This window comes from Cervus canadensis, chromosome 21, assembly GCF_019320065.1.
Source record: "Cervus canadensis isolate Bull #8, Minnesota chromosome 21, ASM1932006v1, whole genome shotgun sequence".
Lineage (NCBI taxonomy): Eukaryota > Metazoa > Chordata > Mammalia > Artiodactyla > Cervidae > Cervus > Cervus canadensis.
In genome coordinates this window covers 49434558-49448014 of record NC_057406.1, presented here as the reverse complement: position 1 = coordinate 49448014, position 13457 = coordinate 49434558, and the positions used below count along the sequence as shown (strand labels likewise).

The 13457-nt window shown below is 37.2% G+C and overlaps 1 protein-coding gene across 25 annotated transcripts in view; it reads right to left on the bottom strand.

The window, feature by feature from the left end:
• Positions 1 to 838: 838 nt before the first annotated feature.
• The window catches only part of MYBPC1 (myosin binding protein C1), a 94282-nt gene continuing 81663 nt past the window's right edge, over positions 839 to 13457 (bottom strand). For 22 of the 25 annotated variants that reach the window (XM_043439997.1, XM_043440000.1, XM_043440005.1 and 19 more), the window contains 5 exons: positions 11827 to 11966; positions 8920 to 9079; positions 7810 to 7946; positions 5926 to 6112; positions 839 to 1260 (listed from right to left, as the gene is read on the bottom strand). In XM_043439997.1, coding sequence (XP_043295932.1) covers positions 1160 to 1260; positions 5926 to 6112; positions 7810 to 7946; positions 8920 to 9079; positions 11827 to 11966 — 725 coding nt within the window. In that variant the 3' untranslated portion in view covers positions 839 to 1159. Of the gene's footprint in view, positions 1261 to 2468; positions 2512 to 4034; positions 4103 to 5925; positions 6113 to 7809; positions 7947 to 8919; positions 9080 to 11826; positions 11967 to 13457 lie in introns of all 25 variants that reach the window. The other 3 variants (XM_043439999.1, XM_043440001.1, XM_043440012.1) reach the window with 3 other exon arrangements.

Genomic DNA, 13457 nt, shown 5'->3' with positions numbered 1-13457 from the left:
TCATTTTCCTTTAATGGAAATTTAAACAAACTTATTTAATGGAATTTAAACAAATTTAATGGAAATTTAAACAAACTTATAGGAAAGTTACTAGCAATGACAGCTGCTGATACTCTATTCTTTGCAATTTCAAAATGGACATTTTCTTCCTTATGGGAACTTTGCAGTGTATAAGTACTCTTAACATGAGGAGATACTGTATATAGAAAACAGTAATGATGTGGTAGCTTACTCCCCCTCTACCCCACTCCCCGAAGTGAAACTTTCTCTGCACTATCAGGAAAGTGAAGGACATTGTTTATAATACAAGTGTTTCTTGGCATCTAGAATTTGGAAAAGGCTTTCATCAATTTGAACAGATGCCATTAGCAAACTCTAAATCTGTAACTGCTCTGTAGTCTGCAACAGCTCTCCAACACTGTGATGAGGTATTTTGGCAGGAACTCTGGTGGATTTGGCCAGGATGCTATGCCAGAGACATGACTTGGGTCAGGCCTGAGTTTGGTAGCATCCTGAGTCCTAGCCTGTGTCTTTAGGCCTGTCTGATCATGCAACCCCAAACACATAAACGAATACTGTATCATTTCATCATAAATGGTTCAGATTTATTGTACCACTTATTGAATACATTTTCCCCTTCTGTTGAGAAAACTTGTCTGAAAGACTTCAAGAATATCTCGTAGTGAATTTAAATGGGGAAAAAGGGTACAGATCCACTGGAGTTAAGTAGGGTTGTGGGAAATAAACAATTCTTCTTTGCTTAGAAAAATTTCTTAGATCCAGAGAAAGATGGGTTTTAAGAATACATTGCTGTTTATTGTATATATATATATATATATTTTTGTTTTTACTCTAAGGGAAAAAAAAGCTTTCAGAGTCTATTATGTTAAGCTAAAATAACTGTTTCTGCTTATTCTATAGCTTTCGTTTTTTGGAAAGTACAGTGATCAAGCAAAGACAACAATGACCAAAATGCTAACTTCAAATGAGATTTTGTTTGCAATTTTTAATTAAGCAATCCGTGCAAACATTTTTTTTTCTTCAGCATCAGGAGGAAAAAAAACGACCACACTTGGGAGCCTGGTGGAAAAACAGAAATGCTTTCTCATTGCAACCCGATTTCAAAGCAGTGGCGTGCAGAGAGGCAGTGCCCAGGCCCTTAGTATTCCTCAGGGCTGCTTGAGTGCAAGTCTCGCAAATATGAATCAATTATGTTAGGAGGCACACCTTGCAAGAGGAGCCTGCAGAAGGAAAGGCCACCTAGAAAGGATAAGAAGGAAAAAGCAAAGTCAAAACTGTCTACACGTGAAAAATCCCTGAAACAAGACCTCTTCACTAGCTGCCTGCAAATGTGACTAATTATGCTTCAGTTAGTTAAAAAGATTCATTCAGTCCCTACTTGGAAATCTTCTCTTGGGTTTAGTACATTTAGAATCTAAAACACTCCGCATTGAGAAGGAAAAGCAAGTTCCCTGCAGACGCATAGCAGTTTTTTGTTTCCTACTATTATTTGTTCTTGTTTTAAATTCCCAACTAGTTGGAGAATATTTATTGCCCTCTGCAAGGTTTTGAGATTCCTCTATAGAATGATTTCAGTGTTCTGCCTGAATGGCAGAATAAATGCAAATCGTGTTATGAGTCAGTAGGAAGAACCTTTTCCAGTTTGTTAATGTTCTTTTTAATTAAGCACAAAGAGTTCCCATTCAAGCACATGGGAGAAGAAAAAAGGGACTACTCTTTTAACTTTGGCTATTTACACACTGTCAAAAGTGCAAAAATTGGAAATATAGTAAAATCTGTCCAAGAGTAAAATCTGTAAAATAATAAAATAAAAATTAAAAAATTAGTAAAATAGTAAAGTCTGTCCAGTACCTCTGAAGGTGAGAGAAACACCTCTTAATATTTTATACTTACCCTCCATGGTTCTGAATTGCATTTTAGAACTAAAAGTACCTTTCATGAGAGACCCCATGAAACCACAAAAATTCATGGTCCTTTAGAAAAGTGTTTTACTACTTGCTAATAAATTCAAGTCCAGACAAAAACAGCATGCCATTTGAACATTCTTAAAACTCCTTTAATGCAAATTTGGGAAAATCATTCTCCTTTTTTTAAAAAAAATCAAGTCACATATTGGTAGAAATGATGCCACTTATGTACATGTCCATTCCTTGATGCAAAGCATTCAGAATGCTTGGGTATCACTCATTTTCATCTACATTAAATGCTTTAATTCATGCTCTACTGCATTCAACAACTTGCTTCATGTCAACAGAAGATTGTTGTGATGAATAAGTACTAGCCGTTAATGTCAAGATACTGAAATACACATTACAACTACAATGTTAGAGATTTTAAAGAGTCTATTTTCATTGGATTACATAATGAAAATCATGCCATACTCCACAGGCTTTGTATGGCTTATGACAGTCATAAGCTTCATATGCCAAAACCATATGAAAGCTTACCTTAGATGATAATATACATTCAAAAATCCTTACTGTGCTACAACTAAGGAAAAGAGAGAGAAAGAGAGAGAGATGTTGTAAGCATTAATAAAGTGCTAAAACCAAAGTTGAGTACTTGTTGGAGGAAATTATGGTCACGATTATGATGAGGTGATTTCATTAATCCTTAGTCAGGTGAAAAGTATAGGAAAATAGAAGCGCATGGAATGAAGGGCAGGGATCCAGTCACTTCAAAAGGATCATTAATAAGTAAAACATTTATTAATAGGCACAACCACTTTGCCTGAACAGGTGGCAAAGCCAGTTTGACTGTAATGTGAATAATTATAGGAACAGCTTCCAAACCATTAGCTAAAAAAAAAAAAAACCCCTACAACATATATATATTGTGTTTTTCAACAAAAGAAAAACAGGGACAATAGACAAAGCATTAGTGTACATATATATATGTTGAAATTCTAAAAGGCAAAATTATCAAGTGGATTTAAAAATTAAACTATAACACTGTATTCTGAACTGACTATATATTGGTTTGGCCAAAAAGTTCATTGGGTTTTTCCATAACAGCTTAGGGAAAAATCTGAACAAACTTGTTGGCCAACCCAATATGACTGCTCTAAATAAACAGAAGGCTTTAAAAAAAAAAAAAAAAACGGGCTAGAAAGTGACTATATGTGCAATCTACCAAACTTTAAAGAAAGAATCCTAATTCTTTCCTCTTCTGAAAGCTGACATCACTAGGAATTCAGAAAGCTAACATTGTAAACTCAGGCATGGGTCTACGTCATTAGAGTTTACATCAGGTTGCTCATCTAGCACTGAAGAACTCCGTAATTCACTCTTCCAAATGGGGCTCAATCTATATAGAAACAGCAGAACCCATTTACCACTTAATATATTAAGTAACAGGGTCTAGAATTTTCTTTTCTAAGTTCATGAATATATGAAATAATCTTGGCCCCATGAAAATATACAAAATGTTCAACAGATAGATGGATTACAGATACTCTACTAGTATCTACAAGTTTTCATTGGACAATCTTAAATATGGAAGTTTGTAAATATTGGATCCTAATATTCCAAACATTTTTTATTTGTGTCCTCTCCCCATCACAAATACACAGAACACTTTTTCTACAGCCGAGTAACAGAAAAATGTTCAATTTTCTGAGCTTCAACATGAATCTAACAAACCTACAGTGGATGCTATCTTAAAGGAAGAACATACCTCTCTGCACTTGAAAATGAAAGTATTAAAGAAACATCATTGGTTCCTGAATTCTGGTACTCTTATATCTAAAATGAGGACATCATCTAATGTGGCTTTTGGGCTTTATTTCTGGGAACCTGTGGTATGGTACTTGGTTTTCTGACAAAACATATTCCTAGATTACCTAATATCCTTGAATAATTTGGCCTTCCTTGTTCATGGCATAACCACTGTATGCCATGAGCTGCTAAGAAATATAATTAAAAGCAAAAGAGAAAGACAAGCTTTACATGCAAAGTGCGATTTCATGTAAGAGGAATGGAACAGAAGGAAGAAATATCCAGTGGGATATGAACTTGTAAAACCTGTTGCTGCCCCTCCAGGAAGACTGGTTGTCCAGGGGAATTTACTCCTTGATATATCACTGCAGAATTAGAATATTTGCACCAGTATTTATTTATTCTCAGTTGACATTCTTACCTTTTTTTTTTTTCACAGCTTAATTTGATTCAAGTCACGTATTATCAGATAACAAATCTGATGACAAACAATCTTGGCTTTACTTTTAGGACCAAAAGCTTTTACCAATATATCACAGTTGATAGCTTATTATGAATTTGTATACTAGATTACATTATTTATGTTACAATTTATTATACAATTACCATAAAATATAGCATTTATAGATGCATAAAATTATTCACTTATGGAGGACCCCAAATGTTGAACCATTTATGAAACCACCATTTTATATCATTAGCAACATTCAGCTATTTTCAGAGCATGCAAATATAGTCTTGGGTTTTTGATTTTTGAGTTCTTACTTTTTGGGTGTTGGAATGTAAGTAGCAACAATACCTTGGATCTAATTAGGAGTTTAGAAATCAGATGTGTTTGCATTGTGACCTTCATTTGCATTTAAAGCTAATAAATAGCTAAAAGAACAACATATAAATTTGTATCCACTATCTCAATAGAAAGGGTTAAAATTTTCTAAGAATATTATATGCTTTACGTTTGAGAGGAAAAAAAATATTTTTAATTTCTATCAGTTGTGCATCTACTCTCCTATATTACCTGAGGATGGACAAAAATCATAAGAGAAAGAACACTGATTTTTTTAAAGTTAGAGAAGGAAAAAATGTTTCAAGAAGTTTTTCCACTATATTTACACTAGATTTAGGAATTAAAAAACTCTTTCATTGTTGTTGCTATTATTTACATAAATACCTTAAACATTTACTATCATTTTTTCTAAAATAGATTCTTATAAAGTCATATCTGACTTTTAGATTATAATTTTTCCATTATAAAGATGGAGGAAAAGTAAAGGCTTTGGTTGTTATAAAGCGGCAATATAATACAAGAACGAAAGAAAAGACATAAGCATCATGTCACCCATTAACTCCTAACAGTGACTCTAACAGGTGTAGGAGTCTTCATGGTGTCCCCAAATAGGTACTGATTGTCAAGAAAAAATTTCAGCATAAAACTTCTCCTCAATTAACATGAAAATTGATTAAGATGACAATTCCACTGAGACTTTTCTACGACATCAATTTTTATGTCCTTCCTTGGCTTACATTAGTTGCAACACTTCTGAAAACTAGTATAAATGAAATGTATACCTCCAAATGGAAATTCTCTAGTGAGATTTTAAAAGAAGTGGGTTATGTGTATGCTGAATTCTACATTTGGAGAAGGAAATGGCAACCCACTCCAGTATTCTTGCCTAGAGAATCCCATGGACAGAGGAACCTGGTGGGCTACAGTCCATGGGATCTTAAAGAGTCGGACACAACTGAAGCGACAGAGCATGCACATTTGTAATATTAAATACTAAATTAGCAAATTTACAATATAGAAAGTTTCACAAAGATATAGTAATAAATAGTGTCAATTCCTTAATTGCGATTTTATCAGTGAGTTTTTACATTTATCTAAGATGGACTACATCACAAAAGTAATACCCTTGACTTGAGTCGTTGTTACCATGCTGTGCACATAACACAATTCACTGAAATTAATAGTCCTTTAGATAACAAGAGTTGCAAGAGATGAAAATAAGTCTACTTAAAAAATCAAGTAGCCATCACAAATAAGGTGAATGCAGAATGTAAAAATGTCCTCTACCCAGATCTTATCCCCCTCTTCCTAGCCTAGCCCCAAAATGCTAGCATGCAATTTGGATTAGCAATTAAATGATTTTCTTTCATTTAGGTCTACACAAGGTCTGGGATGTCCTACCTTTCACCTCCAGTTTGCATTCGATCTCCACTGTCCCAAGGTCATTGACTGCTTTGCAGCAGTAAGTGCCCCCGTCATAGGGGCTGGGCTTGCGAATCTCCAGAGTACAGACCCCTTGGTTGCTGAACATCCTGTATCTTGGATCATCTATAATAGCAACTTTGTTCTTCATCCAGGTAATTTTGGGCTGAAGATGGAAGCAAATTAGGTCAAAACATATCTGTACTAGGCCTGGGGTAATAGACCATCCAAGCCAGTGACAGAATGTTAAAATGTGGCTTAGAAAGAAAACACTACATCTAAGAAGAATCCACATCAATTTAGGCACTGATTCTCTTCAAATTAAATTCTACTTAATGCTTGGCCAGGAAGCAAATGAGCAGTTTCTAAGAAACAGCCAGATTTGTCTAGAGGACAACCCTGGGGCGATCTTCCCAAATAGATTCAATTACATTTAAATTCCATCTACATGTCTATGAGATTGACTCATCCAGGAGCATGTATGTCGCTCAATGTTTTTCAAAGAATCCCTGTAAAGTGTCATCACCGGTCAATTTTCTTTACATTTTCCCCGGTATACTTTTCTAATTTTTTACAGGCTGTTTAACCCTCCTCACTATTTAATCTCTCTTCTGACATCTGTTTTCATCATCTGGTGGCAATGGATGGACCTGCTCCAATCAGATAATCCCAGATCAATAATGATCCATTCACCTGGGAAGGCCACTCCATTCTGCTACACCAACACTAACTCTCCTTTCCATTCTCACACTGTCTTCTCTTCCTTCCTGTAAACACACACTCTTGCCTGTATCTCTTAAATGATTTTGTCTTGCTCAGACCCAAAAGATAGCGCTTCCCAGTGTCCTCACCGTCCTTTTCCTCCTTCCACCTTTGAAATGGGCATATTCCCTGAGGCTCACATCTTGGTCCTTGACATTTCACTTCTCTCTTTCTTCTGATATTCCTTTCTAGAGTTTCAGCTCCAAGGGGTGGGGATGCTGCAATCCATGCTTGGGGCACCCAAACCAAGAGTCACCCCCCTCGCCTTTCTCCCAAGCTCCGGTGATGATGTTCTCTCCTCCTGGCCACTCCCACTTGCATGTACCAACATCACCTCCAATTAAATATAGATTTAGCATCTTCTTTGCATCCTCAGTCTGGCTTCTCCCTTTGACTTCTCTATTTCTGCTCTTGGTATATGCTGGAAAAACATCACCGTTTGCAATGTTTCCAAACTCTAGGGCACTTTTTGTCAGCGCCACCCAGGGATAGACAGCTCTGTAGGCAACATTCATTAATGTGTTGTTCTTTTCAAATGCCAACAACAGGTAACCTGTTCAGTCAGATGCCATTTCTCCTTGCTGATGCTCTGTACCTTTATCACTGTACATTTTGTATTCTGCCTGGCATTACAGTATCATCATTTGCTTTACACTATTACAGGAAACTTGATAAATCAGTATCACCACCTAATTTTTCAGATGACACAATATTACTTCCATCTCCTTACCTTTCAGTTCTTTTAAAAATAAGTGGTTTGCTTTTCCCTTAGAAAATATTCCTTAAGTAGTAAAGGAACATTTTTATACATTTAAATAGTGTCCTTTATTGCCCACCAACATCATTACCCTACATGTCCCATCTCTCTATCCCAGAAAAAACACACACACGCACACACATTGAGCAGTTGGAAAGTCAGTTAACATTATTGTAGGGTTGGCCAAAATGTTCGTTTGGGTTTTGCCATAAGATGTCATGGAAAAACCTGAATAAACTTTTTGACAAACCCAATACTTACAATTATAACATAGCAAATATAAAAGATGGAGTTTGGAGTTAATTCTTAAATTTAATTAATGTGATTAAAGAAAAAAGTGGTACCTTAGGATTTCCTCTCACACTGCAGTTCAGGGTAGCATTGTAACCAGCTACAGCATAGGTGTTGACCAATGGCTGAGTAAACATAGGTGCCTCTGAGAAATCGAAGTCTTCATACACTGGATTTTTGTAGATTTTGCCTTAAAAATAAGCAAGTTAAAAATAAAAATATTATTCTTGGCATATTTGACTATGATAAAAATTTCCTTCAGTTTAGTGTATGCTCACAATCTCAGTCACTCAATTATGTCTGACTCTCTGCGATCCCAAGAACTGTAGCCCACCAGGCTCCCCTGCCCATGAAATTTTTCAGGCAAGAATGCTGGAGTGGGTTTTTCTTTGCTATTGTAATATTTTTTTGCTAATTAGATGTTTTAATAATAATAAAACAAAAAGAATACAGGTGTGGGTTGCCACTTTCTTCTCCAGGGGATCTTCCCCACCAGGGATCAAACCTGGGTCTCCTGCATCTCGCGCATTGGCGATCGGATTCTTTTACCGCTGTGCGACCTGGGAAGCCCCTCTGAGCTTAGAAAAACACGTAAAAACGTGAACAAAGGCCACAGGGCATTCATCTGGAAAGGTACCAATTACAACCAACATCACATGGGCCAGAAAGCCAGAGAGCCATCTGGAACCAAAATAAATATTGGGAAGAATACAGTGTCTGGGTGTCTTGCTCGACAATGTGTTTTAACCTGAATATAATGAGGAAGGGCTGGAAGGACTTGATTTATGAGGAAACGAAATGACGGGGGTGGAATCCAACTTCTTTCATTACAAAATGGCTCTCATAAGTAGCATCCTCGAAGGTGTCCAGGAATAGAATAACCCAAGCTCTAGAAGTAAATGGCGACTTTTTCCTATCCCTGTGATGTTAGTCATTGAGAGACTCACTGTCCAGATGTTGGAATGAATGAAATTATGTATGTTAAAAAATATAATCATAATACAGTTTTCCTTAAGATATTTTACTTGTAAGATTAAAATTTTAGTTGGACATTCTTACCACAGTTTTGAATGCATGTTTATGATTTCTTATTCATTTTGCCACATCTCTTTTTCTTTCTGTCTTCTCTGTCTCATCAGATGTCCAGCCCACTCCCAACTCACCATCCTTGGCAATCACGGCACTCTCTTTTGTCATTGTTGCATCTTCACTGAGGCCACACATGTTTTCAGCAAAGACCCGGAAGTAATACTCGTTTCCAATGACCAGTTCAGTAATGGTGGCATTGGTTCGGTGATAATGCTCAATAACAGTGAACCACTCCTAAAAACAAACAAAGATAATTCAAGGAAAATCACTTCAAAATACACAGCTATTTCAACTGTTAATCAGAATAAATAACAGGGATGTTTCATTAACTAAAAGGAAAAAAAAGCACTAATTTTTATATTGAGGGTAACAGAAATATATATTTAGTTTAATACTTTATAACTGATTTATATCTGATTATGTAATTTAATATTCATTTACACATTAGATTCATTTACCTGAGATGATGATGCAAGAAATTTTCACATAATGAGTTGTGGGGATGTCATTCTGGCTTATATGTGGTTTAACTTAAAGTTTATACTAACTAGAACAGCCTGTTTTGTGGCCTATTAAACACACATTGTACATCTGCTTTAAATATTTAAAGAAAAGCATGTATTGCCTGGAAGTAAAGAGTGTCTTTTTTGAAAATCCAGATAAATGCCTCCCTTCCTGGGACATTAATGCTGGTATATGTTCCATGATAAAGCTCCCTTCCCAAGCACCAGAGTCATACTGATGCTAAATCACGAGAGAAAAGTTAACATCACCCAATCAATTTGTCTAATACCATTATCATAGGTTCTTTCAACTCTTTGTTCAGTTATTAATTATTACCTCCTCCCTGTTTACCCTCCCACCACTCCACTTTGGTCATAGTTTTTCACCTTGACCTGGCTTAGTTTTCTTCACAGCACTTGTTACCTTAAATATATCATGTACTTACTATTTTACTTGCTTTTTCACTACCTTCCCCATTGCAATGGATATATAGTGATGGTAAAAATGTACTTTTCTTCTCACCCCTTGCATCTCCAGTGCCTTATCACAGCACCTGGTATAGAGTGGGTAGCATGCACAAAACTGAATACTTGAATGATTGAGTGAGTTAAAGTTACGTTATTCTTTATTATAAATTTTTCCTTCACCATGTCAAGAAATAAAGTAGCTTCAAAGTTTATCTTGCCACTAGTAGAAAACCACATTGTACTACATATATTTAGTACCACTAATTGAGAAAATACATTTCCTGACCAAAAAACTCTTAAAGGCAAAGGATTTTTCTTGCAAGGTTCTCTGATCTCTATTTTAAAGACACCCGGCAATTGTAGTTATGTCCTCCTTAACTTCCAAAGCACTTTATGCACACCTTTATTCCAATATTTATTATATATTTTTTTAACATTTGGTTTATGCCTTTCTTCTTGCTTATACTATGAGTGCTCCAAGAGCAAGAGCTGTCTATTTGTTTTTGACCCAGCAGCTAGAAGAGCGCTTAACAAATAGGAAATGAATAAATACATGAATGTGCTGGCATACATCATGAAAACAATGTTTATGGAAGGTATAGAGGACTATAGGAACTTAAGTGGAAAACGGCATCTGTAGACACAATGAGACAGTGGTGTGGTGAGCTTTTGGGAAGTGCGCTGGGCACAGTGAGCGTTTTCAGGTCTGTAGGTCTGCTGAAATGCACCAGAAACACAATGGTGCGGTGTTGGGGTTCCTCCCCTGTCAGCAGGCAGAGCTAAGGCACGTGAAGCAGCAGCAAAATCCTGGCTCACCTGGACTTGCCTAGATATCTAAGAAGACAAATGCTGGGCAGTGTGGTAGGGGTGGGGCACCTGGGGAAATGCGGTACCCCTGGATTCACTACCAGTATCCAGACAAAGGTCCAGGGACGAGCCCTTTTTGCTAAGGAAACCCAACATATTCAATACTTTCCTTGCAAAGTCACCCATTGACCTAGCTCTCAAGCTGTCTGGGTTTGGCTGAAAGATGTTTCTTTAAATGCCATGTAGCACCCACCCAGGAGTATGGGGAAAGACAGGCTAGAAATAGTTTATGAAAAGGAAAGACTTGAAATCCATTCCTGTTACTTAGGCTGCTCTTTTCATCCCTCTCCCCTTCTGTTAATCCAGTGTAACCTTATAACCTAAGCTCTTACTGAGATCTACTAGTATAAATGCCTAAAGACTTCCTGTCAAATTCATTCAGTATGATGTTCTACTCTTCCTATGAGAATGGATAGTGGCTCCATGACATTCTGTCTAAGACATTCATTTATTCATTTACTGACTTACAGGCAGGGTAATAGTGGGTGTAGTGGATCAAATGTTAAGACCTAGGTTTTAACATTTAAAATCTAGTGATTTCCAGCAATTCATTTAACCTTTTGTGCCTTAATATCCTCATTTATAAAGCATAGGTAATAATAATTCATATTCCAGTTGATTTGCTTCTTGAATACTCTAAGCTCTTTTCTTCATCAGGACCTTTGCATATGCTGTTCCTTTTAGAATCTTTCTTTTCTAACTGGTATCTTTTTTTTTTTTTTTTTTTGAGACATCAGTCTATGGTATCCAACAATTATTTTACAAAGAGTAAGAAGTTACATGGGTGCAAATTTGAGCCAGAATTCAGAGTGAGTAAATATTTGCTGAATGAACAACTTTAGTGAATTCTATTGAGCATTCTATTGTCTTAGCCTCTTGGTAAACAAGCAAGGTAAACTTCACTGTCCTTATGTTACATTTGAGGGAAGTGGAAATCAAAGAGGCCAAGTGACTGTCCATGTATATGTGGTCTTAGGTGGAAACTCAAGTCCAACTCTCCATGGCTCCTAAGGCCTTCCCACTGTGTCATGTCACTTTTCCATGACCTTCATGAGTCCTCACCAAAGAGGACTTCATGCCTCCCCCTAACTTCTGCTGAACTATGACTTTGCTGCTGCTGAACCAGAGAAAGCCAGAGCTTACCATGCTCTTCTTATCAGCCTTCTGGATCGTGTACCCTGTAATGGCAGTGTTTCCATTATCCCGTGGTGGGGTCCATGATAGAGCAACGTTCTCTCCCCAGACATCGTCGATCTTCACAAGTTGGGGTGGACCTGGACGGTCTGTAGGATAAATTCACGGTGTCACTGTGAGGTCACTTTCCCCCTAATCTAGACCTTGTTGTAGGAGGGTATTTAAAATGTTCTTTCCTTCCCATCCCAAAGAATAGCAAGGACAGATAAGAAAGCCTTCCTCAGTGATCAGTGCAGAGAAATAGAAGAAAACAATAGAATGGGAAAGACTAGAGATCTCTTTGAGAAAATTAGAGATACCAATGGAGCATTTCATACAAAGATGGGCTCAATAAAGGGCAGAAATGGTAGGGACCTAACAGAAGCAGAAGATATTAAGAAGAGGTGGCAAGAATACACAGAAGAACTATACAAAAAAGATCTTGATGGCCCAGATAACCATGATGGTGTGATCACTCACCTATAGCCAGACATCCTGGAATGTGAAGTCAAGTGGACCTTAGAAAGCATCACTATGAACAAAGCTAGTGGAGGTGATGGAATTCCAGCTGAGCTATTTCAAATCCTAAGAGATGATGCTGTGAAAGTGCTGCACTCAATATGCCAGCAAATTTGGAAAACTCAGCAGTGGCCACAGGACTGGAAAAGGTCAGTTTTCATTCCAATCCCAAAGAAGGGCAATGCCAAAGAATGCTCAAACTACCACACAATTGCACTCATCTCATACGCTAGCAAAGTAATGCTCAAAATTCTCCAAGCCAGGCTTCAACAGTACGTGAACTGTGAACTTCCAAATGTTCAAGCTGGATTTAGAAAGGCAGAGGAACCAGAGATCAAATTGCCAACATCTGTTGGATCATTGAAAAAGCAAGAGAGTTCCAGAAAAACATCTATTTCTGCTTTATTGACTATGCCAAAGCCTTTGACTGTGTAGATCACAACAAACTGTGGGAAATTCTTCAAGAGACGGGAATACCAGTTCACCTGATCTGCCTCCTGAGAAATCTGTATGCAGGTCAAGAAGCAACAGTTAGAACTGGACATGGAACAACAGACTGGTTCCAAATTGGGAAAGGAGTACATCAAGGCTGTATATTGTCACCCTGCTTATTTAACTTACATGCAGATTACATCATGCGAAATTCCGGGCTGGATGAAGCACAAGCAGGAATCAAGATTGCCGGGAGAAACATCAATAACCCCAGATATTCAGATGACACCACACTTACGGCAGAAAGCAAAGAAGAACTAAAAAGCCTCTTGATGAAAGTGAAAGAGGAGAGTGAAAAAGTTGGCTTAAAACGCAACATTCAGAAAACTGAGATCATGGCATCTGGTCCCATCACTTCATGGCAAATAGATGTGGAAACAATGGAAACAGTGACAGACTTTATTTTTCTGGGCTCCAAAATCACTGCAGATGGTGACTGCAGTCATGAAATTAAAAGACACTTGTTCCTTGGAAGAAAAGCTATGACCAACCTAGACAGCATATTAAAAAGCAGAGACATGACTTTGCCAACAAAGGTCCATCTAGTCAAAGCTATGTTTTTTCCAGCAGTCACGTATGGATGTGAGAGT